Raw genomic sequence first — 24,528 nt, 5'->3', positions numbered from 1 at the left:
TGGCACACCACATGTGTTGCCGGTGGGGGAGGGCTTGCATGACGTGTTGCTTGGTAATGGCACACTCGTGGGGCACTTAGAAAATGTGCTGTCATTCACACAGCCAGGTCGAAAGTGGTGGTCAGCTGCTGTCTACTCTCGTGCTGGCAGCGCAAATGGTCCCACCTTTTCTAAGTGCCCCGCGAGTGGTGTTGGATGTTTGTGCGTGGCACCTGGACTCTGGCAGAGAGTGGGTCAGATGGTCATTCGTCTGGCATTCGATGACATTCGGCCGCTGGTGTGAAGGCTGTCTCGATCGCGTCATTCAGCCGATGATTTCATGCAGTTGCTCGGCTGCGGCACAATAGGTCTGACCTGCGTACGACATGCCATTCAAATGCAGCGAACACGATCAGATGGCAGTGCGACCTCATCATGCCTGCTGTTCAGATGGGTTTCCGGAGTGAGTGGCACGAGAATATAGAGTGCATGTGCTGTGCCCAAATGACTATGGCAACTGCTGTACGAGGTGTTCGAGTGCGGCTCCGATTTCCCACAAGTACCAATTGACTCCTCCGTCGTGCGCCATTCTGCCTCAATCGTGTTATGTGTGAAGGGGCCCTAAGTGATGCCACTGATGAAGTTCTCCCCTTTTGTCAAAGTGGTTTTAATCAGGTATCCTAGCTGGTGAAACCTTCGTCCACTTTTAAAATCTGCTCACTCTGAAGTGTACATGTTTTAAGACTCCTACTTTTTTTTTTTTTTTTTTAAAAAGGACAGTTCGCCTGGTTTATTCACACCATGGAAAGATTAAGCTAGATTCAAGTGTTGCCTCTTTGACATGATTTAGACTCCTTATTCAGTGTAGTAGCTGTAGCACATAGCAGCACAAAATAGTTTTTGTGCTCTTTTCTAATCACAACCCATTTGACAGTCCTACAGACAGCTGGTTTGGTGATTATATACAGAGACCAGACTAGTGGTCAACTCGAGGCACACCTGGCCACATGTGATCCTGTCACTCCTATTAACACAGACCACTTGCTCTTCCCAATTGCAGGGCCTTATTGGCCTTCATCTACTTTCCTTCATACAAAACCCTTAGATTTTTCTCCTATGCATCAAATCAGACACCTGTTTTCTTTTTTCTGAGTGACCCTACTCTCACCTTCTACTTACCCTTTTTATTCTGAACACAGTTGTTTGAACTAGTCCCTGATGCTTTTCCAGATGAAAACCCTCACTCTCACTGCTCACTGAAAGGTGTGAGATATAGGTTCTTGGGCCCAAACAAATCAAACTTGGCACATTGGTCGTCTGAGTGATTAGGGTGGGGGTAAGAGATATACGGCAACAGTAAACTGATTTAAATATTATTTTAGTGAGTGCCAAAGTATATTTTTGTTAGTAGACACATTATTAAGACAGGCACACAAAATGTTGACAAAATTCAACTGACTTGAAGACACCAACTAGGTACCAGATGAACCTTTGTCAACTTTTCCTGTTTCCGCACAATAACTACAGAATGCCATGTCGGATTGATACCATTTCTTGGTGGTGTATTGGAGGAGGCTAGAGGAAGGTTTCGTTTGAAAATGACCATCGTTCATTATTCAGTATTACTAATTTTCATTTCTGTTCATGTTGTCAGATCATTTCAAACTGAACTCTACAGTGTTGTGCTTTATGCACATTTGTATGTATACATAATGTCTAAGCCCCCCCCCCCCCTTTTTTTTATTTTATTTAGTTATGTTTATTTATTTATTTATTAGTTCTCTGTGTCACTTGTGTACCTTCCACTGGTTTGTTAGGGGTGGGCGCCAGGGAGGGGGGGTGGGTGGGTGATTGTTTGGGAGTGTTGTTGCTTGTTGTATTTCTGACTTTCTACTTATATTTGTGAGTGACAGTTGCCACTGAATGAAATAATTGTTTTTGTTCATGATATAATTCAATAAACTGACTTAAAATTTTCCTTGTCTGATTGAAACCATTTTTTGGTGGTGTATTGGGTGAGGCTAGATAAAGTATCCTTGTGAAAATGGGGGACACTACACCACATACTAGTGGTAAAGCGGCAATGTTTCGCTATACAAATGGACCATATACTCGTATATCTTTAAAGTACCAGGGCATTTCCATGCTGAATGGGACAATTAGGCCAGATTTTTTTTTTACAGTGTTTCCCTTGCATTTTCAGTTTTCTAGATATAAAATTAAAAAAAAATCTGGAAACAAAGTACTTTTGCACCCTCTTGGCCCTTTATGGAACAAGTTGCCCACCCCTGCTTTTGGTCCTTCAGACTTGTTTCAGTAAAATGTTTCTTGGGAGCATGAGCATGACTAAAACTTTTCAGCTTCTGCGAGAGACCACCACCACCTTTTTAACCATTGTCCTTATTTTGCCTTTCAGCTTAAGGAGGGGCTCTGCCCCCTGTACTCCCCCACCTTTTTAAGCATTTTTCTTTTTTTGCCTTTCAGCCGAGCCCCCTAATTACAGCCCTCTTAACCCCCTGCGACTTTAAGCATTTTTTTAATGTAGGTGTAAATTAATATTCAGTTTTCAGCTAGTTGACAGTTGGGCTGTACAATATGGCCAAATTATCATATCTCAATACTGTATTGTCATATTAATATGATATATGATATGACTATGATTTGACGCAAAGTGCAGCAACAGTGAAAATTAAACATTCTTAAACAAAACGGTAATAATACCACACGCATTTTGCACTCATCATAAGGTTAGGATACAGTGCCCTCCAAAAGTATTGGAACACTTGGAATTTCACACATTTTAATTTGTTTATGCCATTTCAAACACAAGAAATACAAAAAAAATAAAAATTTCTAAAATTATCTTCCTCACCTCAAACTGAAAGCAAATCTCTAAAACTTGATAATACCTGTAAATAATCAGTTTTATTGCCAGTTTTCTTTAGACAAGTCAGGGGATGGAAACATGAACATTTCGTCACTAAATATGTCTTGGACTTTATTTACATCAGTTATGAAGAAATACAAAAGTTTCACCAAAACATCAAATCTAGGCTTTCATCTCAAATGTACTTTCTGTCAAATTTTAACTGAACTTTCAGGTCTTCTTTTTAAGAAAATCCTCCTCTACACCACTTCATCAGGAAGATGGGTTTTATATTTTTGATTAATTTATACAACCCCTGGCAAAAATTATGGAATCACCGGCCTCGGAGGATGTTCATTCAGTTGTTTAATTTTGTAGAAAAAAAGCAGATCACAGACATGACACAAAACTAAAGTCATTTCAAATGACAACTTTCTGGCTTTAAGAAATCAAGAAAAAAAGATTGTGGCAGTCAGTAACGGTTACTTTTTTAGACCAAGCAGAGGAAAAAAATATGGACTCACTCAATTCTGAAGAATAAATTATGGAATCACCCTGTAAATTTTCATCCCCAAAACTAACACCTGCATCAAATCACATCTGCTTGTTAGTCTGCATCTAAAAAGGAGTGATCACACCTTGGAGAGCTGTTGCACCAAGTGGACTGACATGAATCATGGCTCCAACACGAGAGATGTCAGTTGAAACAAAGGAGAGGATTATCAAACTCTTAAGAGGGTAAATCATCACGCAATGTTGCAAAAGATGTTGGTTGTTCACAGTCAGCTGTGTCTAAACTCTGGACCAAATACAAACAACATGGGAAGGTTGTTAAAGGCAAACATACTGGTAGACCAAGGAAGACATCAAAGCGTCAAGACAGAAAACTTAAAGCAATATGTCTCAAAAATCGAAAATGCACAACAAAACAAATGAGGAACGAATGGGAGGAAACTGGAGTCAACGTCTGTGACCGAACTGTACGAAACCGCCTAAAGGAAATGGGATTTACATACAGAAAAGCTAAACGAAAGCCATCATTAACACCTAAACAGAAAAAAACAAGGTTACAATGGGCTAAAGAAAAGCAATCGTGGACTGTGGATGACTGGATGAAAGTCATATTCAGTGATGAATCTCAAATTTGCATTGGGCAAGGTGATGATGCTGGAACTTTTGTTTGGTGCCATTCCAGTGAGATTTATAAAGATGACTGCCTGAAGACAACATGTAAATTTCCACAGTCATTGATGATATGGGGCTGCATGTCATGTAAAGGCACTGGGGAGATGGCTGTCATTATATCATCAATAAATGCACAAGTTTACGTTGATATTTTGGACACTTTTCTGATGTTTAAGGATGATGAAATCATTTTTCAAGAAGATAATGCATCTTGCCATTTGAGCAAAAACTATGAAATCATTCCTTGCAAAAAGACACATAGGGTCAATTTCATGACATAGGGTTAATGTCAACGTGCAGATGTGATTTGATGCAGGTGTTAGTTTTGGGGATGGAAATTTACAGGGTGATTCCATAATTTATTCCTCAGAATTGAGTGAGTTGTAGTGCTCTCAACACTGACAGCATAATTCACTTTCTTATGAGTATTCTGTTAGGTGCCATGTGATAGGAGCAGTCCCTTTAAGAGTTCGGGTGACGTGCTCTTTTTTGCCTGCCTTTCTGTTGGCGCGTGGCGCCATGTTTGTAGTCCATATATTCTTACGGAGACATGTTGGTAGTCTGTTAATAAAGTCGACTCAAAGAGTCTTAATGAGAGAAGTTTCGGCTCGTCTTTTCATCAAAAGACAACTTCCACACTGGTGACCCCGACGTTTGTCTGCTGGACGTATCCAGATCGTCATGACTGCCAACGCTGTGTCTCTCAAGCTCCCCGAATTCTGGGAATCTTCTGCTTCGGCCTGCTTTGCTCAGACTGAAGCACAGTTTGCCTTGCGTCAGATCTCCTCTGGCGAAACTAAATACTACTACGTAGTATCTGCCCTCGGAAGTTCTACGGCATCAAGAGTGGTGAGCCTTCTTAAAAGTCCTCCTCTGACGGACAAGTATGAAACTCTGAAGGAATACTTACTTCGAACATTCGAACTGTCTGATGCTGAGAAGGCCAATAGGCTTTTCGGTCTTCAAGGGCTCGGTGACAGCAAGCCTTCAGAGCTAATGGACAGAATGCTCGACCTGCTTGGCGACAACAAGCCAGATTTCCTTTTCCTCCACCTTTTCTTACGCCAACTGCCTGCTCATGTGAGAGCTGCTTTGGCCAACGCCGCCAGCACTGATTGCAGAGCACTGGCTGCTGAGGCTGACAAGTGTTTCCTGGCGAGTCAGCAACCCTGCGCAGCCGCCCTTCTCCCTGCTGGTGTTGTATCAGAGGTACCGGATGATCATATGCTCATCGCAGCAGCAGCCCCGCGTCGGCAGCGGTCTTCAGGTGTGTGCTTCTACCATGCCAGGTTTGGCCCCAAGGCCAAACGATGCCGTTCTCCATGCAGGTTCAGTGGAGTGGGAAACGCCACGGCCGGCGCTCACTAGTGGTCGTGAGCGTCGGCCGTGCCGGCAGGCTGCTCTTCATCCATGACTCCGTCTCTGGCCGACGTTTCCTCTGCGACACAGGGGCACAGCGGAGTCTACTGCCTGCTTCACAGGTGGATGTGGTAGCTGACACCCACGGCCCCCCCATGGAAGCCGCCAATGGTAGCCCCATCCGTGCGTACGGCACAAGGCATGTTGAACTGTGTTTTGGGGGCCAATGCTTTAGCTGGGACTTTAAGACTGCCAAAGTAGCCATTCCCCTCTTAGGGTCAGACTTTTTGTGTGCATATGGACTGTTGGTGGACGTTAAAAATCAGCGCTTGATCGACGCCATAACTTTCTGTTTGTATGCATGCTTCCTCAACGACTCTGATGCACTGCACTTCTCCAGCCTGCTCTCTGTCACGGACAGTTTCCAGTGTCTGCTCGCCGAGTTCCCAGCACTCACACAGCCCACTTTCTCCTCTTCCACGGCCAAGCACGGTGTCGAGCATCACGTTGACACCACTGGCCCACCTGTATATGCCCGCGCTCGACGTCTCGAGCCGAACAAGCTTGCCGTGGCCAAGACAGAGTTCGAGTCCATGGAGCGCCTGGGGATTGTTCGTCGCTCCAACAGTCCTTGGGCCTCCCCTCTGCACCTCGTCCCCAAGCCGGGGGGGGGGGCTGGTGCCCTTGCGGGGACTACCGACGGCTCAACGACGCGACAACGCCTGACCGCTATCCAGTACCGCACATCCAGGATTTTTCAGCGCACCTGGCTGGTAAGGTCATTTTTTCAAAAGTGGACCTGATCAGAGGATACCATCAAGTGCCCGTACACCCTCTCGACATCCCAAAAACAGTTGTGATCACGCCGTTTGGTTTGTTTGAGTTCCTGCGCACCCCGTTTGGCCTCAAGAATGCTGCTCAAACTTTCCAGCGGCTCATGGACTTTGTGTTACGGGATCTGCCTTTCGTGTTTGTGTACCTTGATGACATCCTGGTGGCCAGTTCATCACCTTCAGAGCACCTTTCGCACCTACACACTCTGTTCGAGCAACTTGCCGAGCACGGGCTCATCATCAATTCAGCCAAGTGCCAGTTCGGCCTGTCCACCATAGACTTTCTGGGGCACAGAGTCACAAAGGACGGGGTCGTTCCTCTTCCGTCAAAAGTGGAGGCCATCACCACTTTCCCACGCCCACTCACTGTCAAAGCCTTACAGGAGTTCCTAGGCATGGTTAACTTCTACCACCGTTTTCTCCCCAGGGCCGCCCAAATCATGCGGCCCTTGTACGAGGCTCTGAAAGGCGGCAAGCCTAAGCACACTGTGGGCTGGAGCCCAGAAAGAGACAAGGCTTTTGCGGACGCTAAGACAGCCCTGGCTAAAGCCGCCATGTTGGCCCATCCCTCCTCCTCCACTCCAATCGCACTTACCACGGACGCCTCAGACTATGCAGTCGGTGCGGTTTACGAGCAGTGGGTGGATAATGCCTGGCAGCCTCTCGCCTTTTTCAGCAGGCAGTTGCGTCCCAGTGAACGGAAGTATAGCACCTTCGATCGGGAGCTACTTGGGGTGTACCTCGCCATCCGACACTTTCGTTCACTGCTGGAGGGACGCCAGTTCACCGTTTTTGTGGACCACAAGCCTCTGACTTTCGCCATGTCCAAAGTCACTCAGCCATGGTCGGGCAGGCAACAGCGACAGCTGACTTACATTTCGGAGTTCACGACGGACATTGCACACCTTTCTGGAAAGCACAACCATGTCGCAGATTGCCTCTCCCACGCTGTTGCGGGGGCGGTCCACCTTGGCCTGGATTACGACAGCATGGCAGCAGAGCAGGCCACAGACCCGGACGTGCAGGTTTGCCGTTCATCCGTTACTGGGCTGCAGCTGCAGGATGTGGCATTTGGCGACGCTGGCACCACTCTGCTTTGCGACATCTCCATGGGCTCTCCTAGGCCGGTTGTGCCTGCGAAGTGGAGGCGACCTGTTTTTGACGCCATCCATGGCCTCTCACACCCTGGAACCAAGGCCTCACAACGGCTGGTGGCAGCCAAGTTTGTGTGGCATGGTCTCATAAAGGACGTGAGAGACTGGGCGAACACCTGTGTAGCGTGCCAACGTGCCAAAGTACACCGCCACACCAAAGCGCCACTGGAACAGTTTCGAGTGCCGGAACGAGATTTCGACCACGTCAACATCAACCTCGTTGGCCCGCTTCCGCCCTCCCAGGGTTACACTCATCTACTCACTATGGTCGACAGGACCACACGGTGGGCAGAGGCTGTTCCACTGTCGTCTATAACATCGGCTGATGTGGCACGGGCATTTATTGGCACCTGGGTGTGCCGTTTTGGCACCCCATCAGACATTTCCTCGGACCGGGGCGTTCAATTTACCTCTGACCTTTGGAACGCTGTCGCAGGTAGCTTGGGAGTTAAACTCCACCGCACCACGGCCTACCACCCCCAGAGTAATGGCCTCTGTGAACGTTTTCACAGATCGATGAAAGCCTCCCTGTGTGCTAGCCTGAAGGACAGTTCCTGGTCTGACAAACTCCCATGGGTCATGCTGGGCATCAGGACAGCACCGAAGGAAGACCTTCGCGCCTCCTCCACAGAGCTGGTCTATGGTCAGCCATTACAACCCTAACACCACGGCCCCTTGGTCAGCCACATTCCAGCGCTCCAGCCTGTTGGATAATGCCAGGCTGTTTGCTCCACTTTCTACTTCCTGTCACGGTTTGCCGAACTCTCACGTCCCCAGTAGCCTACAGTCTGCTGGCTATGTTTTCATTCAAGCAGATGGTGACCACGGACCTCTCCGCCCGCCTTACGAGGGCCCTTTCCGTGTCGTGGAACCTGGGAACAAGCACTTTGTGGTAGACATTGGGGGCAAACCAGAGTGTATTTCTGTGGACCGCCTTAAGCCAGCTCACCTAGATCTGGCCACGCCAGTTGAGTTGGCGCAACCCCCGAAACGAGGGCGGCCTCTGACTAGACCCCCTTTGCCTTTTCCCCCCGCCCCTCGACCATGCGGCAGGGGAGCCCCGCAGACAGCCACTGAAGGGGCGGTTCCGCCTTCTCCCATGCGGCAGAGCCGCACTGGACGTTTGATTCGCCCCCCACGCCGTTGATACATTTATTTTCTCTCCTTTTCTTTTTATGTTCAGGTGTCCTGTTAAAGTGAATTCTGAGGGGGCATGTGTAGTGCTCTCAACACTGACGGCATAATTCACTTTCTTATGAGTATTCTGTTAGGTGCCATGTGATTCATATAATAGGAGCGGTCCCTTTAAGAGTTCGAGTGACGTGCTCTTTTTTGCCTGCCTTTCTGTTGGCGCGTGGCGCCATGTTTGTAGTCCATATATTCTTACGGCGACATGTTGGTAGTCTGTTAATAAACTCGACTCAAAGAGTCTTAATGAGAGAAGTTTCGGCTCGTCTTTTCATCAAAAGACAACTTCCACAGAGTCCATATTTTTTTCCTCTGCTTGGTCTAAAAAAGTAACCGTTACTGACTGCCACAATCTTTTTTTCTTGATTTCTTATAGTGTTTCTTAAAGCCAGAAAGTTGCCATTTGAAATGACTTTAGTTTTGTGTCATGTCTGTGATCTGCTTTTTTTCTACAAAATTAAACAACAGAATGAACATCCTCCGAGGCCGGTGATTCCATAATTTTTGCCAGGGGTTGTATAAGGTGTACAAGTATACAAGTTGTAGACATTTGCTTTCAGTTTGAGTTAGGAAGATAATTTTAGAAAAAAATGTATTTGAAATGGAATAAACAAAATACATGTGTGAAATATCAAGTGTTACAATACTTTTGAGGACAATTGAGAAACACTGAGGAGCAGCATCTTACATCTCATATATAGTGCAGCAGTTAAGAGAATATTTAGAGTGGAATCCTGCAAATGGTGATACAAGCATCAAATTCGACACAAATAATCCATAGACATGAACTCTTTGAAAAAAAACTGATTGGCCACTTGAATTTTCAATAGGTGGCCAGGTAGGGCTCAACTGAAATACACAGGAGTCAAAATTAAAAGATGCTCTAATCATATAGAAAACTACACCACATTATTTGCCTGATCATAAAGATTCCAAAAAGGTGTAGTTTGGACAATCTGTGACTGAATGTTATGGAGTTATGAGGTAAAAGCAGCAAGAATGGTGACAAAGGTCATTTTCAGTTTGTGTAATTCTTCAATTGACCCCAACCTGGACGCCTATTGAAAATTCAAGTGGTCAGTCTTGTTTTTTTTGTTTTTTTTTGTAATGTCTAAGTGTAGTGTCTAAGCTGTATTTGTGCTGAATTTGATGCTTGTATCACCATTTGAAGTATTGCTTCAGTAATGTGCTGCACTAATAAGCCAACAGAGCATGAATCAGCTGCTGTCTGTTAGCTTAAACATGTATATAAGACCCCCCAATTGAAGGAGAAATGCTGCTTTTAACAACCTGGACCTCATTTCTGGCATAAAATATGATCATTTACTCACCAATATAAGTTTGATGTCATTATTAATCCATAGTTCAAATGATGTGTTCAGTTCAAATCTGAAGCAAACATTTTTCTTCTTCTACTAAAGGGGATTAGAACTTTTGTGGTATACAGCACCAACTACTGGACAGGAGGAACCTAGCAGTCAGTGTGACTCACTAATTTCAGAATGCAGCTCTTTTGAACTAGCTGTGCAGTGCCGTGACATGTCAATTATCTGTGTCCAATCAGATTTCAGGGGAGTCCAGTGAAACCCTGGCCTCTGCTCTAGCTCCACCCATGCCAGGAAGTGTTCAACATTTGATATTTCCTGTTTCACTGTGACTGAAAATTTGGCAGTTCCTGTTTGAGTGTGAGCTTGCCACTGAGTTCCCGCAAGATTCCATGGGATCTCGTCTGTCAATCCAGGAAGTGTTTGACATTTGAACATTTCAAGTTTTACTGTGGATTCAATATTCGGCACTTCCTGTTTAGGATGCCCTGCAGCATGAGCGAGCTTCGCAACGCTTCACTCATATAATCTTCTTATGGGATTTGCTTTTGAAATAATCTTTTTCCCCATTTATAATGTAGAAAAATTTCGTATTCAAACTTCAGTGCCTCTTCAACAGAACAAGTTATCCAGACAATTGTAGAACCAAACCTCTGCCAGCTTTAATTATTTATTTATTTTTTAAGCTTTAGGTCACAAGTGTGACATATTTGTTCACTCCAGGGATCTGTGCACAATGATGATTCAATATTTAAAGTTCTTGAGATTAGTGGTGGCAGGAAGAAGTGGTTTTTCTGATCCCATGGGATCTCAGTGTCTATTCAAAAAGCAGTGCAAGGACACTGAAGTACACAGTTGTTTGAACTTTTTTTCTGAATAGATACTGGCATCAAGTGGACTCAGAACACTAACTGCTTTATGGGGCGCTGTTTAGCCATCACAACCTGGATATGGTCATCAGTGCATTTTAAGACCTCTGTTGCATAAGGACAGATCATCCAAGTTTGATAAAAATTGCTCTGTGACAGTAGCTTCTCTCACTCAAAGTCTAAAAATGTAAAGCATAGCTATAAACATAAATTCCAACTCCTAAGTCAGAGTATTTTGGACTTAATTTGCAGCAGTCATTATGAAATGTTACACTATCTGGTAAATCTATCTGGTGTACTTGCTGTACAACGGATTGCCTGTGTTAACTGTAATCTGTTTGTCCATATGCAGTGCATCCAGAAAGTATTGACAGCACTGCACTTTTTTATTTTTAATAAATTTGCAAAAGCAATTTTTTTTTTCATGTCATCATTATGGGGTGTTGTGAGTAGAATTCATTCATTCATTCATCTTCTACCGCTCAGTCCAATTAAGGGTTGCCGGGGGCTGGAGCCTATCCCAGCAGCCATAGAGCGCGAGGCGGGTACACCCAGGACAGGACACACACACCTATGGAAAATTTAAAGATTCCAATCCACCTAACCCGCATGTCTTTGGAAGTGGGAGGAAACCGGAGCACCCTGAGGAAACCCACGCAAACACGGGGAGAACATGTAAACTCCACACAGAAAGACCACGGGAATTGAACCCACGACCTTCTCGCTGTGAGGCAACAGTGCTAACCACTAATCCACTGTGCTGCCCTGTGAGTAGAATTTTGTGGCAAAAATGAATTTCATCCATTCTGGCATAAGGCAAAATGTGGAAAAAGTGAAGTGCTGTGAATACTTTCTTGATGCACCGTATATAGTTTGACTATGTATAAAAAAAGCTACATTTAAAATGGTTACTGCAATATTAAGGAAAAGATGCAATCAACAGGCATAACTACAGCAAGTCACTGTCCAACACCTTAATGGACCTGACTGTATCCTGACTTTAGTGTCTTGTATGTACAACCCCAAATCCAATGAAGTTGGGGCGTTGTGTAAAATGTAAATAAAAACAGAATACAATGATTTGCAAATCCTCTTCAACCAATATTCAATTGAATACACCACATTTTGGCTGTAGACCAATTAACAGCAGCAAGTTGAAGGGAACAGTGAGGACAGTGGATTTCCCAAACAAATATCAACGATCAGGGTGGTGTGTCCAGTCAGTGTATGGTCACCTAAATATGACTTCATCCCTTTTCATTCCTCCTAATCCTTTCTGTGCCTGAATTCGGTTCGCTCATATTGTGGAGAAAAAATACATCCATTGTGTTGCAATTCAAACTGATCCACACATTAAAATCCACTGAAAACATAAAGAATCAGTTCAACAGCAATTAACAGTTTATTAGATGTTCCCTCCGGGTGATCCGGCCCCTTCCAGCGGCATGCAGCTCAGGAGAACTGGTGACTTTAAATTGACTGTAGGTGTGCGTGTGGGTGTGAATGTGAATGTTTTTGTTTGTCTGTATGTGGCCCTGAGACAGACTGGCGTCCTGTCCAGGGTGTACCCCGCCTCACGCTATATGACCACTGGGATAGGCTCCAGACCCCTGCGACCCTTAATTGGACTAAGTGGTTGAAGATGAGTGTGTGTGTGTTTAATTTCTCTGCACACGATGAGCTCTGTGTCGGTGTGGAGCTTTCTGCAGGTTCCTGCAGTTTGCACATGGCAGTTTTATTGTCTTCTTCACGAGGTCACACTGCAGGTCTGGATGCACCAGTTTGAACGTTCTGAACAACAGCTGCACTGACCGAAGGACTCAGGTTCATCGTAATGTTGGAGTGATGTGGGTTATTTATTAATTTGTTGCTTTATGTTTATCAAGGTCCTCCAGAAAGTCAACGTTTGTAATAAATTGCTATTATTGTGTTACTGGTTTATTTCAGGCCACAGCTTATTTTAAGGAGACACGTCTGTCTTACCGTTCATGCAGACACATTGTTAACGCTTGAAGATATGATGCTTCTTATAATGCTGATGGACACAACATTGGTGATGTTACCTGGGGGGCCCCTGGCTGTTTGGGGTGTTTAAAACGTCGTACACACTCACCTGGGTGACCCAGCTGAAGTTGTTAACTCACTCGATGCCATTGACTCTAAAACGCGTCTTTTCCGATAGTAACGCCCCGCGCCAAAGATGCGTCATCGAGCCAATTTCTTTTCTTCTCTTTTCTTTTCTTGTGGTATGTTTGTTGTTGACATGGACATAGAACTCAATTTTCTATGGGTCTTGAAAAAAACACTCAAATGCTGAAGAAATCCTGGCACTGGGATGTTCTGAACTTTGAAAATGGCTGGCACGCAGTGAGTTAAGGTGTTTCGTGATCGTGAAGATTGTATTGATTTGGAGGATTTTCTTTTGCCATTGCTGACTTCCATCAGTTTTCCAGCTGTGGAAGGTTTCCAACATTGGGATTTTTTTTTCTGCAGATAGGCTCAGCTGCTGCCCTCAACCAGGCCTCTGGCCACAGTCCAGAGCACAGGGATGACTCCAGATGTGGAGATGTTGGAGTTCCCAGAGGAAACTCAGACACCAGAAGGGAATTCTGGAGTCTGTAGGGGCCCTTAGCAAAAGTTCACAGGGGGACCCTCCAACAAGTGTTCATCACCATGCTGTTGTAGGTGTGGCCCTGGACTTGTTCTCACCGTCACTGTGAGGCCTTTACCTGGGTTCTGCACTACTTTACCACCTGAATCATTTTAATAATCTTCTCCTATTTATTTAAAGTGACTGGAGACCAAAAACATTCCAAATGATCTTTTTATTTGAAGTAAGAAATATTCACAATACAGTGACCAAGGAAATTAATTGAATATGTGTTTGAAGATAAGTCAATGTTACATTAATGCTGCTGTGACAAGATGAACAAATATATTACAGTAATGCCGCTCTTGAAGAAAATTAGTAAGTGTTATGTGTCGGACGCAGCTCGGAGAACCGACCAGCGTTTGAAGGACCCAGTATGAAATAAGCAGAGCACGGTACAAAGGCTAACTGAATTTAATACATAACAGTGATACAAAAATAACAGAAAGTGCGGTCTGGCGTGGTGCGCTCCCAGCAGCGCTAACGGTCCGGAGCCAGAAGCTGTTCGGACCCAAGGACCCCGCCTACACCCCCCAGGTGGCCGCAACAAACCGAGTCTGTGAAAGAAGGAACCATTATGTGAGTCCACACTCTACACACAGAGAGAACACTTAAAGGTGTACAAACAGCAAACACTTCCTGGCTTGATTACTAATCAGCTTCCCAACCTGCAGGCATGGAACATCCAGTTCACAAAACTCCACTGCAGTGGAAGCCGATACATGACTAACATACAGCTCAATATAAAAAGGTGTGAGGGACACCACATTTACTGACTGTATAAATGTTAGTCACAAAATCTAACGTACCTCAGGAAGTGTGCTGACGAGCGTGAGACCTCACCCCCTCCTCTTTCACAGACCGTGCATCAAACCTGGACGTTCTCTGCATCCACTGATGATGAGATGGCTCCCGAGACGACGATCTCACCCGTCTGGTCACAAGGTCGAGTCTCTGGCAAATACACACTGTATACTCCAGTCTTAAATGCCACCATGTTCCAATCCATATAGATGCACCTCAGCTGTGAGTCCTGACGAGCTGCAGGTGATCAGGGTGAGGTCCTGATAACCTCAGCAACACAGCCACTCAGTCCCAAATGCAAGCCACCTGGAAGGAGAAAGAAAGGACAGAAACAAAAAGGCAGCCAGGCCCCCCCAGCCATATAACAGTAAGTTTAACATCAAAGAGTAAAAAAGTGATGATCCTGAAGAAAGAATAAAGTGATATGGCAGGGTTTTTCTTGGCTTTTTTATTAGTGGCTGGGGAAGGCCAGGAAACACCCTCCAATCTACACTACACATTATTATTATTATTATTATTATTATTATGTAAAAAAATGTCTTTCAAAATTTCCTCCTGTTATCGCCGTCCTTCAGGGAGGGATCTTGCTGTAGAGGATGACCTTCTTGGGGTCATCAGGCAGTGAAGAGATGATATCAGAGACGTCTTTCAGGAGATCCAGGTTTTCCAGGACGTATTCAGGTAGTTTTGTCTGGAAAAGATACAAATATATTAGAGTTAAAAGTCCATCAGGTAAATTTTCAGAAGAGTTCTCACAGACACTCATTAAGTCTGTTTTTAATGACGTGGTGTTTTGTAAAGTCATTTCTTGATCACAGCTGCTCTGACTGATGAAGAAGGTAAAAGCAGGTGGAGTGTTTCAGAATGTCACTTACTTTGTATTTGTCCTGGAAAACCTTCGGCAGCGCCTTGGCCCACAGTCCATGAGGGAACGTCTTCAGTAGCTCCTTCAGCTTCAACTTCAGCTCTGGGCTGAGAGCTGCAGGGGAGGAAGGAGGCCTGGAGGAGGAGGATTGGAAAGAATTCATCAGATGATTCTCTCTGTGATACTTTACCATCATTTCACTGTGTGTGACATGAGTTTCATCTCAGCTTTAATTCAACATTTCAACTATTTCACTCCCTCACTGTTCCCTCTTCTTATTCCCTACAGACGCTGATTTACCCTCAAACATCAGACCACAATCTGAACATTTGTCCAAACTTGATATGTGGATGACAGTCAGCTCCGGGGGTTTCTCCTAAAGGGTTTGTTTTGGCAAAGGTCAACGTCAGTGGGGTGAAAGGTCAAAACTTTGTGCACCAAACACAGCACACATTTGGAGGTGGATTCTGGAATTGCCCAGGTCAGATTAAATCCATGAAGGTGAATGTCGTTGTCAAAAGTAAAAAATTTTAAGTTTCTCAGTCTGATTTACATGAAACTTGGGACACATTTGGAGGTGATTTTTGTAAGTGACCAGCAAGTTTACATTTTCCTGACCTCCGTCATTGGGGCCGAGCTCATGTCTTCCCGTCATTGTTGGCTGACTCCTCCCAGATCCTTTTCCTGATTTCTACCAAACGTGGCATGTCAGTGAAAGCTGAACCTGAAACTGCCCTGAAATAATTAATTTTGACAAAGGTCAAGGTAAAGGAATTTGATTTTCAAATCACAACTGGGTCTCCGTGCAACCAAAGTAGGGGTTCTGTCTAAATACTTGCCACTTCATTGGACCTGTTTCTTGTGGCTGTTGGCCCCTGTCAACAATCCTGTTTCTGATTTTTGTTTTTTCTTATGGACAGGATTTCAAAGCTCCGTCAGAGATTGGAGGGTCTCCAAGTTGGTGACCTCAGAATCGCATCTCTGCTTTTTGCAGATGATGTGTTTCTGTTGGTATCAGATTGAGACCTCTGATGTGCACTGGGCATGTTTGAGGCCCAACGTGAAGCAACTAGGATGACAATCAGCACATCCAAATGGTCATGAGCTTTGAGTAGGGACTGAAAGAACAAGATCATGAATAAAAGGGAAATGAGGTCCCTTTGTACGATATTCCAGTCTTACACTAGGGACAGGGTGAGACATTTTAACAGCGAGAGACATTTTAACAGTGAGAGAGACTTGGAGTAGAGCCATGGCTCTTCCAGACTGAAAGCATCTACTGAGGATGCCCCCTGGTCATCTCCCCCACGAAGTCTTCCAGGCACGTTGGAGGAGGCCGCAGGGAAGACCCAGAACACACTGGAGGGATTTTATCTCCCAGGTGGCTTGGGAACACAGAGGGATTCTCCCAAAGGGGGTTAAAGGTCAGAAAAGGGAAGTTTGGTTGAGCTGCTTAAGCCGGGTTCACACGGCAGGATAATTAGGGCGATATCGGACCCGATCTTCTCCTTCCGACAATCTTAAGGACGCCCCGACAATCGTGATGACACTAAAGATAATCAACAGATAATCCTGCCGTGTGTGGTGTGTTAAGAGGACTCTGATCTGCTTGGAAGGACGTCAGGAGCGCTCCGATCACAAATCGGGGATATTCAACATGTTGGATTTTTTGGGCCCAATATCGCAGCGTGTGTTGTGTCCTCCGACCAAAACAAGCTCACAACCTGCTGAATGTGACGTTCAGCTAATCAGAAAGCGAGGTGACGGACGCATGGAGCAGAAAATAAAATCAAAACAGCTGTTCTGACTTACCAGAAAGTCCGGTGGTCGCACTGTCTCCACTCCATTAAAGAACGCCTTTTCTTTTTCTTTTTGTATCATTTTTTTCCTTCTGTTTTAAATAGTCCACAAAGTACCTCTGTTTGTTTACTCTGAAGTCACGTTTAATCTCGAGAGATTTTGCGAGATTTCCTGTCTGAACTGTAAATGTTCATGTGTGAAATCTGTTCGTGTGTGGTGATGATGTTCTTACTGTGTGGCTGAACACACACTGTACGACCAAAGCTGTTAGATCCATGATTTTTTATCTTCACCTGTTAGATCCATGATTTTTTATCTCCTCAGGTTTTGGAAACCTAAAGATAATTTTAAAATCCTGTCGTGTGAACCAGGCTTTAGTCTGCTGACACATGACCCAGACCCAGATAACTAGCAAGAATGAATGAATGAATGAATTTATAGCAAATGTGAGTTAGACTCTGGAATCGCCTTGCCTAGGTCAGCAAGAGGTCAATCACTTGGGTGAAATAACGGTCAATACGGTCAAACGGCAGACTGCCGTAGCTGTTATTGTCTTCATGCCCACAATAAGTCCTCTTACTGATTCATTAAAAAAAAAGACACAAGGAACCAATGCAAGTGTGTAAGTCCAACCCAAAGTCACATCATTCACTCACTGTGCTGAAGGTGGGCGTGAGGACCTGCGTTCTGACGGGACCATCCTGATGTCCCTCGTCATGATGATGCCGACATTCTGTCCACTGGGATTGGACGGCCTGCGTGGAGTCTGAGGTTTGTCTGCAGAGAGAAAGAAAGAGAAACAGTCTTCAGCTAAAGTCCAGACCTGCTGAGACAGAGACGTGTGTCTGTCTCTCTGCTACTGACTGTACAGATCTGCAGAAATCTGATCCATCAAACACAATAATAATTCAATTAATGGTGGCAACATAACGAGACACTGACAAAATAAATGTCCATGTCTCTCCTGGACTCAGCAGTTGCACACAAACATTTCCTCGGGTTTAAAGTTGTATCAGGTAAATTTGGCTCAGGGTTATTTTATGCAAAGCACCAAACCAAAAGAATTACAGACTTTTCCAAACTGTCTGAAAACCTTTGTCATGACTTTAATGTAATTTTGTATTTATTTTAAGACAGTGCTGCACATCCAACATTCATACTATATAAAAATCAACAACATGGATATGAAGAATGTTTTGTTTTTTCCTGAAAAGAGGTTTGATCCTCAGAGTGGAACAACTTGATTGTCTGCTCATTTCTAATCCAGAAGCGTCACTTATGGTTCAAATGGAAAGAAAAACAATAAACAACAAGCAGCAGAAACAGCTGGAAAGGAGTTTGTTTTCAGATACGTTAATCTGTTTGTTTGTGAGATCATGAACAAATTTCAAGAAGTTTCCAGAATCATTCAGAAGAACGAGCCCCTCAGTGACAATCAATTTGTAATTTCTTTGTGTGCAGCAGTGACAGCAAAGCAAAAGGAGGGTGAATTAACGCACAATCATTTTATAAGTTCTTCACATTTCTCCCTTTGTCCTCGGGTCGTCACAGCAGATCCACAATGAAGCTGCATGTTGATTCAGTAAGTGTTTAAGGCCACATGACATGGAAAACCAGATGGGGTGGCCTTGAACCAACAACCCTACGCGCTGGAAACAAGTGCACAAACCGCTTGGCCACCTTCATTTTAAAGAGCATTTTCTGACGTTTACTGAGAAAAACACACATTTGTACATCCATAGAAAGTCTCTTCAGCCGATCAGACATGTCTTATTAGACTTTCGCTGATTCTGTTCCGACATTAAGGGGTTAACTTTGAGCTTGCCCCGTACCGCTACATTGTTCCAACTCCACAATGGAACAGTTAAAATCGTTTTTGTCCCAAGTGACATGTTGAATCTAAAGACGTATAAAAATAATGCTCAGGTTGAAAAATCCCACAGTTCCCCTTTAAAAGATTATATTCCAAAACCAAAATTTACCTTTGAATACTCGCGGTGCAGCTGGTCTGACCCTCACATCACTGTGGACCTGGATCTGGTGTTGTTGGTTTATCTCCTTGGAGACCTGCTGAGGGCTTGTCACCTTGGCTGTCTGGGGCTCGGTGGAAGAAAAGCACATCATCTGCGAAAGAGTCAAAAACAAACATTGATATGTATAATCCACAACCACGACCAGCAGTAAAATATCAGTATTTGGTGTAATTATATGGATATTGGATGGTGTCATAATGGCACATATTGTTTTATCAGGATAAGTTAAAAATCACAAACATTTATTTTCACATGTTGGCTGTAATCTTGCCGTGAGACACCAGCTGAGCATATCAAGTTCAGTTGTCAAAACATTTCAGCTATTCTTCATAATTTTATGTTGCCAGCTGTTTATTTTATGCACCTTGTCTTTTAGATACGTTGTGAAACAGAAGCTACAGTCCCAATTTCATCACGTTCCTCTGTGTGAGGCTGGAACCTTCAGCATCTGATGGTTAGTAAATAAACTGGAAATTTAATTCTGATGTGAAAAATATTCAACAGGCAGGAAGTATATAATATAAAAATATGTCCACCATTGGACACATGAAGGTTTTTCAGTCAGTCAGTTTTGTCCTTTCTTTGGTTTTCCTTTAGGATCTCACAAGATCACTTGCTTAATGTGACTGTAGTCTGATTTCTTCCATTTACTGCAAATCATCCCAGCTTCCATCATCTAACAAAGACTTCGGCATTCAGAGGTTCAGTTCTTTCAAGAAGAAACTTTCAAATTTAATTTACACGGTTTGATACAAGTTTCACTTCAAGACCATGTAGTTTTTGGATCACATTTTATGTAATCAACCTGAAGTTGCTTACGTTTGACAAGTGTCAGAAATGATTTTATTCCTCAAATAAAAGGAATGTAATATGCTGCTAAAATTGATTTTAGATTTCGGAATCTCACAATTAATGTTGGTAAAACAAAAGGCAAGAAAATTCTTCACATTTAATAGTAAACACTGGTATAAAAATATTTTGAGTTGTCTGATTCAGAAATAAAATGTGCTATTTATTATGGATTTTGGCATGTTGAATTCAAATATGACAAGAACAATGGCTAATTGGCTACTGTTTCCAAGATATACAAGGTTTTACATTTTGCATCTACATCATTATACTCGTAATACTCGTATTTTATTAACAGTAGAGTTTTCATGAAAAATCATAAACATAAGTCTTTTTTATATTTCTCTGACTGTTTGTATAATATTTCACCTGTTGTCTTTTTGTAACACTTTAAAAATCAGCAAAAGGGTTATATATTAATCCTTAGTAGCACAGTAGTAGCATTAGTAGTATTAACTTGGGACTCCGACGAGGGCGGTCGCATCTCCTCCACTCTCCCTTATCTCTCTGCTTTTAACCTTCAAGTCCCTACTTCACCAGACTGTGAATTCCTCAAAACTATAGTGGATTCTGCATCTATTGGACTACTATTGGATTAACCATGGAATTGATCAGCTGGTCTCTGAACGCTATTGACACCATTTTTTCTACAAGAAGGTCAGGACTGGGGGATCCTGCCTGCCCAGATGGAACGTATCCTACGGGCCATGTCCTCGACTCCTGGAGTTCCTGGCGTGTGGCATGCTTGGCGCCTTTCTCTGTTGAGGATGTCGAGGATTTATTCATTTTTGGCAGGGCTGGTACTTTTTGGCTTATGTGCCGCCCTGATCTACCGGAAAATTGGCAAGACGGCGGCATCAAGAACCACGGCCCCTCGCTTGTCCGTCATGATTAATGAGGTTGGCAAGGCAGTGCATTCTCAGACTGCGTTGACTCTTGAACTCAGACGCGAATTGGATGACACCTTGGAGCTGATGCATGCCTTGCAGTTGAAGCTGAAGGTTTCGGAGGCCGGTGAATATTCTTAATTCATAATTGGGATTTGGCTGTGCGAGTGGAACTGTTAAAAGTGTTTTTCACTGCTCGGCTGCAACACTACAGGTTATCTAGCATCAAGGTCAATTGCCCACTGTTTACCTCCAGAGGAATTTTTCCAGACTCTGGTGAGATTATTCGGCTCCATTCTTATCTCAACCCACAAGGACAATAAACTGACAGACTTACACATGGACTGAAGCATGCTCCAGTTTTCTCCTCTCACCTCTCTTCCTGCCCCTCCCTCCCTGTGGCAGGCCTCTGTTCTTTCCCAAGCTGGCAGGCGGCACGACTTGACAGTTGCAGGGGCTACCAACACACTCACATCGCCTCAATTGGAAAACGGACTGTTTCACGTTTAGTGCACATAAACAATGTCAAATGTATATGTGTTGTCCTTCTGATGTGTGCCATTACTTCTATCTATCTATCTATCTATCTATCTATCTATCTATCTATCTATCTATCTATCTATCTATCTATCTATCTATCTATCTATCTATCTATCTATCTATCTATCTATCTATCTATCTATCTATCTATCTATCTATCTATCTATCTATCTATCTATCTATCTATCTATCTATCTATCTATCTATCTATCTATCTATCTATCTATCTATCTATCTATCTATCTATCTATCTATCTATCTATCTATCTATCTATCTATCTATCTATCTATCTATCTATCTATCTATCTATCTATCTATCTATCTATCTATCTATCTATCTATCTATCTATCTATCTATCTATCTATCTATCTATCTATCTATCTATCTATCTATCTATCTATCTATCTATCTATCTATCTATCTATCTATCTATCTATCTATCTATCTATCTATCTATCTATCTATCTATCTATCTATCTATCTATCTATCTATCTATCTATCTATCTATCTATCTATCTATCTATCTATCTATCTATCTATCTATCTATCTATCTATCTATCTATCTATCTATCTATCTATCTATCTATCTATCTATCTATCTATCTATCTATCTATCTATCTATCTATCTATCTATCTATCTATCTATCTATCTATCTATCTATCTATCTATCTATCTATCTATCTATCTATCTATCTATCTATCTATCTATCTATCTATCTATCTATCTATCTATCTATCTATCTATCTATCTATCTATCTATCTATCTATCTATCTATCTATCTATCTATCTATCTATCTATCTATCTATCTATCTATCTATCTATCTATCTATCTATCTATCTATCTATCTATCTATCTATCTATCTATCTATCTATCTATCTATCTATCTATCTATCTATCTATCTATCTATCTATCTATCTATCTATCTATCTATCTATCTATCTATCTATCTATCTATCTATCTATCTATCTATCTATCTATCTATCTATCTATCTATCTATCTATCTATCTATCTATCTATCTATCTATTTATTTATTTAAACTACAGCCAATCAACAATTTCAAACATTTCCATTCTCCATGGCCCAAAACTAGTAAAGTTTGACTATCTTTATTTCAGAAGCAATTTGGATGTAGACCAGTGAAATTGATCCTTGTGTGTATTTGGCAGAAATCTGCTTGTTTAACAAAGTTCTTTCTATCTGAAATGTGGCTGACAGACACTGATCAAGTCAACCATTTGATCCAAACAAATCACGAACCTCTCCAAATCGATTCTGCTGCATGTGGATGATGGAGGGCATGCTGAGGATCAGTGACATCAGAGTTCTGTGTCCCATTTGTCTGAAGGCAATGTTTTCTCCAGTCAGCAGCTTGTACTCTGACTTGAGTCGGGTCAGTGACAGTCGGCCCTTGTTCATGTGGAGGATGGCTCGGAGAGTCTTCTGAAACAGTTCAAGATCTTCCATCTGTGGAAAAACAAATTCAGAGATAAAAACAAGCAAACAAACAAACAAGCTGAAACTTTTATTCATCATTTCCTTTTTTTCCTTTCCTTGCTCTAGGGGTTGTGTGAAGCACCTTGAGGCAACTTTGTTGTGATTTGCGGCTATATAAATGAAGGGGGGGAAGAAATTGAAATTGTAAACTGACAAAGTGAAAGTTGGAGATGGAGAAAGTGAAAATTATCATCTGCGTCACGTCACAAATAGAACGTGGCCTTTATGCTCCACTGATGGATAAAGTCAAGCTTGAGTAAATCTGCAGTTACTTGGTGGAATATCACTTTAATTTTGTTGTGTGGGCCGCTGAAGAGGAGGTACTGCTGGCCCATCACCAGAGGGCGCCCTGCCTGAAGTGCGGGCTTCAGGCACGAGAGGGCGCTGCCGCCTTTCAGGAACAGCCGGGGTGACAGCTGTCACTCATCAACTATGACAGCTGTCACCAATCTCCTGGTCATCAACCACACACACAAAAGCCGGACGACATCTCCACCTCGTCGCCGAGATATCGTTTGCCTTCGGAGGTAAAACTCTCAGCCGTGTTCAGTAGGTGCTACTGGTATTGTTATTGTGTTCCTGTTTTGGAGGTGGAGGTGTCTTACCCACCATTAAGGAACTGTCACTGCCTGTATTTGCTGGGTGTACACACACCCACACATAACTGTTTCTGCTTCCTGCCAGCAGTACCAGATCCGACATCCGGAGACGGTGGCCACCTGGGGACTCGGAACTTGGCGGCTCCAGTATTCTCTGGGTTTGGTGGCAGTGGAAATCGTGTGGGATCCGGCTCTTCTCTGGATGGACGTCTTCTATCCTCGAGCCTGCCCACACGTCACCTTTGTACATTTGACTCTGTCCAAATTCTGTATTTGTCTGTATTTTGTTGTGCACACTTCACAACAGTAAAGTGTTGTATTTTTGGCTCATCTATTGTCCGTTCATTTACGCCCCCTGTTGTGGGTCCGTGTCATTACACTTTCACAACAGGATATCTCGGCCAACGTCATGGATCCCGAGGGGCGTCAACCATCTGTTGGACAGCCAATGGAAGCGCAGGATGCACAGGCGTCTGCAGGGGGCGTGATCGGTGAGTTGCAGCAAATCCTCTCCGCCTTTACTGCTCGGTTGGATTTAATGACCGAGCAAAATGTCATCCTCAACCGTAGGATGGAGGCTCTCACCGCGCAGGTGGAAGCGCGCGCTCAGGGCGCGGCTGCAGCTTCTCCTCCTGTTGACCCGGTGCCGAATATAGACGTTCCACTGGTCGTCCAACGAACCCCCCCACCATCCCCTGAAGCTTACATAAGTCCCCCGGAGCCGTACGGAGGTTGTGTGGAGACGTGCGCTGACTTTCTAATGCAGTGTTCGCTCGTCTTTGCACAGCGCCCCGTAATGTACGCATCAGACGCCATTAGGGTGGCTTATGTCATTAATTTGCTTCGAGGTGAGGCACGCGCTTGGGCTACAGCGCTTTGGGAGCAGAATTCACGGCTCTTTACCACTTACACTGGGTTTGTGTGGGAGTTCAGAACGGTTTTTGATCACCCTAACAGAGGCGAAACCGCTTCGACAGTGCTGCTGTCTATGAGACAGGGGCGTCGGAGTGCAGCTGAGTATGCAGTCGACTTCCGCATTGCAGCTGCGAGGTCCAGCTGGAATACGGCTGCGCTCCGCGCCTCCTTCATAAACGGACTGTCGTCGGTCCTGAAGGAGCACCTGGTGGCTAAGGATGAGCCGCGGGATTTGGATGGTCTAATCGATCTGGTTATACGTTTGGACAATCGATAACCAGAACGCCGTCGGGAGCGAGACGAAGGACATGGCCGAGCA

At 43.8% G+C, this 24,528-nt stretch overlaps 1 protein-coding gene across 1 annotated transcript; it reads right to left on the bottom strand.

Annotated features, from left to right (window-relative positions):
* Positions 1-14,545: 14,545 nt before the first annotated feature.
* Positions 14,546-23,077, bottom strand: LOC117502200 (tudor domain-containing protein 7-like). The gene is made up of 5 exons (XM_034161238.1): positions 22,459-23,077; positions 18,860-19,001; positions 17,534-17,654; positions 15,088-15,211; positions 14,546-14,903 (listed from the first exon to the last, which is right to left on the bottom strand). The coding sequence occupies exons 1-5, from the start codon at positions 22,732-22,734 to the stop codon at positions 14,784-14,786; spliced, it is 783 nt and encodes a 260-aa protein (XP_034017129.1). The 5' UTR covers positions 22,735-23,077; the 3' UTR covers positions 14,546-14,783.
* Positions 23,078-24,528: the final 1,451 nt, after the last annotated feature.

This window comes from Thalassophryne amazonica, chromosome 20 (assembly GCF_902500255.1).
Source record: "Thalassophryne amazonica chromosome 20, fThaAma1.1, whole genome shotgun sequence".
Taxonomy (NCBI): Eukaryota; Metazoa; Chordata; class Actinopteri; order Batrachoidiformes; family Batrachoididae; genus Thalassophryne; species Thalassophryne amazonica.
This window is presented reverse-complemented; position numbering and strand designations above follow the sequence as displayed.

What these genes read in the sequence shown, in the direction of transcription:
- LOC117502200 (XM_034161238.1), bottom strand. Translation starts at nt 22,734, where the DNA reads ATGATGAATAAAAGTTTCAGCTTGTTTGTTTGTTTGCTTGTTTTTATC. An exon ending in TGCACCGCGAGTATTCAAAG is followed by an intron (nt 17,655 to 18,859) that starts GTAAATTTTGGT and finishes TTCTCTCTGCAG; the next exon opens with ACAAACCTCAGACTCCACGC. An exon ending in TCACGCCCACCTTCAGCACA is followed by an intron (nt 15,212 to 17,533) that starts GTGAGTGAATGA and finishes CTCCTCCTCCAG; the next exon opens with GCCTCCTTCCTCCCCTGCAG.